The 2,438-nt window shown below is 54.6% G+C and overlaps 1 protein-coding gene across 1 annotated transcript; it reads right to left on the bottom strand.

The window, feature by feature from the left end:
• Positions 1-799: 799 nt before the first annotated feature.
• LOC126176421 (prolactin-releasing peptide receptor-like) lies at positions 800-1,963 on the bottom strand. Its single transcript, XM_049923578.1, has one exon. The coding sequence runs from the start codon at positions 1,961-1,963 to the stop codon at positions 800-802; it is 1,164 nt and encodes a 387-aa protein (XP_049779535.1).
• Between the last annotated feature and the right edge of the window lie 475 nt (positions 1,964-2,438).

The following is a 2,438-nucleotide window of genomic DNA, read 5'->3' as shown; positions in this document are numbered from 1 at the left end:
CCTGTTACGAACCTGGATTACCCGCTCGTCGCGAGAGGTCGGCTTTCCATTAGGCTGTCCGAGTGAAACTCACGGCCAGACCCAAACTTGACACAGGATTGACGATATGTGGAAGTTTCGATCTGAGCCGTGATGATGATGATGATGATGATGTTTGGTTTGTGGGGCGTTCAACTGCGCGGTAATCAGGTCACGTGCAATTTTTTCGCACTCCAGTTTTTTACACAGTCCAATATAGCCACTGTCACGAATGATGATGATGAAATGATGACAACAACACAAACACCCAGTCCCCGGGAAGAGAAAAATCCCCAAGCGGACGGGGAATCGACCCTGCGGCCCCGTTATCAAAATGTTCAAATGTGTGTGAAATCTTATGGGACTTAACTGCTAAGGTCATCAGTCCCTAAGTTTACACACTACTTAACCTAAATTACCCTAAGGACAAACACACACACCCGTGCCCGAGGGAGGACTCGAACCTATGCCGGGACCAGCCGCAGTCCAGGACTGCAGCGCCGTAGACCGCTCGGCTAATCCCGCGTGGCTACCCCCCCCCCCTCCCCCCGTGATCCAGAGGCAGCGAAGCCAGCCACTAGACCACAAGCTGCGGACGCCGTGAGTCTTCCTCGGATAACTTAATGGAATGGCAACCAATCGCGATAAGTGACTAATCCAGGTTCGTGACAAGGGCCATTCTGGTATACAACTGATGGTTGTTCCTTCATGAAATGTAACACCTGCGAATACATTTCATGAACTTAGGGATGACGGTGATTGTAGTGAGGGTAAGACTTACCTACAGGACTCCGGTAAGGAAGTTGTTCTCCGCCTGGACGTCAACGAAGGCGCCTTCCATCTGGAGCTGCACCTCCTCGTCGCGACTAGAGTATATGACATTCGCCGTGGACGCCACTGACGTCACCCCAGGTCCCTGCTGGCTCTTCAGAGGAACGTCGGCGACGAGTTCCGGCCGCCGCGGCAGCAGCGCTTTCCCACCAGCTCCGCCCCCACCGGGGCCGTTAGTGACGTCACCGTCCGCCGTCTGTTGGCCGAAGCAGGGCAACACCTGCTCGAACTCCTTGCGGAAGTTGTCGTTGAGCCAGGCGTACAGGAAGGGGTTGTAGCAGGTGGAGCTCATGGCGAGGGCGTGCACCACGAAGAAGCACAGGTTGAAGTACTCCCAGCGGCCGGTCGACATGTACACGTCGTTAGTGAGGTTGAGCACGGTGAGTGGCATCCAGGAGACGCCGAAGATGGTGACCATGGCGATGAGCATGCGGTTCGTGCGCCGCTTGCGCTCGCGGTCCGCCTCCTCGCGCCGCGAATTCTTACTTCCGGGTTTGCTCCTGGCGCGGTCGCCGAGCTTGACGGAGACGCGCACGTAGCAGAAGGTGACCACGAGGAAGGGCAGCGCGAACTGCACCGTGGCGGTCAGTGCGCCGTAGACCTGTCGCGCGCGCTCCGTCGGCCAGTACTCTTCGCAGTAGAAGGCGCGCCGGTCCGAACGCAGCACCGTGTAGATGCCGTACGGGATGGTCAGCACCACCGACAGCAGCCAGATGCAGCAGATGATGGCCACGCACGTGGACAGCTTCATGCGCGGCTTGAGAGGGTACACGATCACGAAGAAGCGGTCCACGGCGATCGAGGTCAGCGTCAGCGTGGACGTGTAGACGCTGGTCCCCTGGGCGAAGGCTACGACGCGGCACAGAGCGCTGCCGAAGACCCACGTGCCGAGGAAGGTGTAGAGTGGCGTGAAGGGCACGCAGAGGACGCACAGCAGGATGTCCGACGTGGCCAGGTTCCCGATGAACAAGTTGGTGACGGTCTGCATGGCGCGATTGCGGCCCACCACGTAGCACACCAGCACGTTGCCCATGATGCCCAGCGCGAATATGCTGGTGTAGAGGACGCAGAAGAGCGCCTGGACCACCTGGTTGTTTATAATGTCGCTCTCCATGTCGACGCTGACGATCGTCGGCAGCGCTGTTGTTGAACTGGCGGCGAACTGGCTACTACTAATATTCGTGATGTTGGAAATATTCATCCAAGTAGCGTCTTCCATATTGTTTCCTTCTGAAGACAGTCTACGCCATTAGCCGTGGACCTGTGTACTTCTCTACTAAAACCAGAAAGATCGTTACGGATCGTTACTAGTGAAACACCAATAACCATTTACACCACCCTGCATCGACGGGAAAACCTGATACCTGATACGTCATTATATCTGATTTTATGCAGCGAAACATGACGTGAAACTAGGCCGTATGGTAATGTACTTAAACGAGTAGGACATATGTACATTAGCCAACATATTTTCACTAAAATCTCATTTTTCTTACTGAAATGCACAGTGACTGTTCTTATTGCAGTCCATAATCCAAGTATCCGTAAATACTTCAATCAGATGTTAAATATTTCAGCTAAATTACTTT

This window comes from Schistocerca cancellata, chromosome 3, assembly GCF_023864275.1.
Source record: "Schistocerca cancellata isolate TAMUIC-IGC-003103 chromosome 3, iqSchCanc2.1, whole genome shotgun sequence".
Lineage (NCBI taxonomy): Eukaryota > Metazoa > Arthropoda > Insecta > Orthoptera > Acrididae > Schistocerca > Schistocerca cancellata.
Note: the sequence above shows the minus strand (reverse complement) of the source record. Positions and strands in the feature narration are given on the sequence as shown.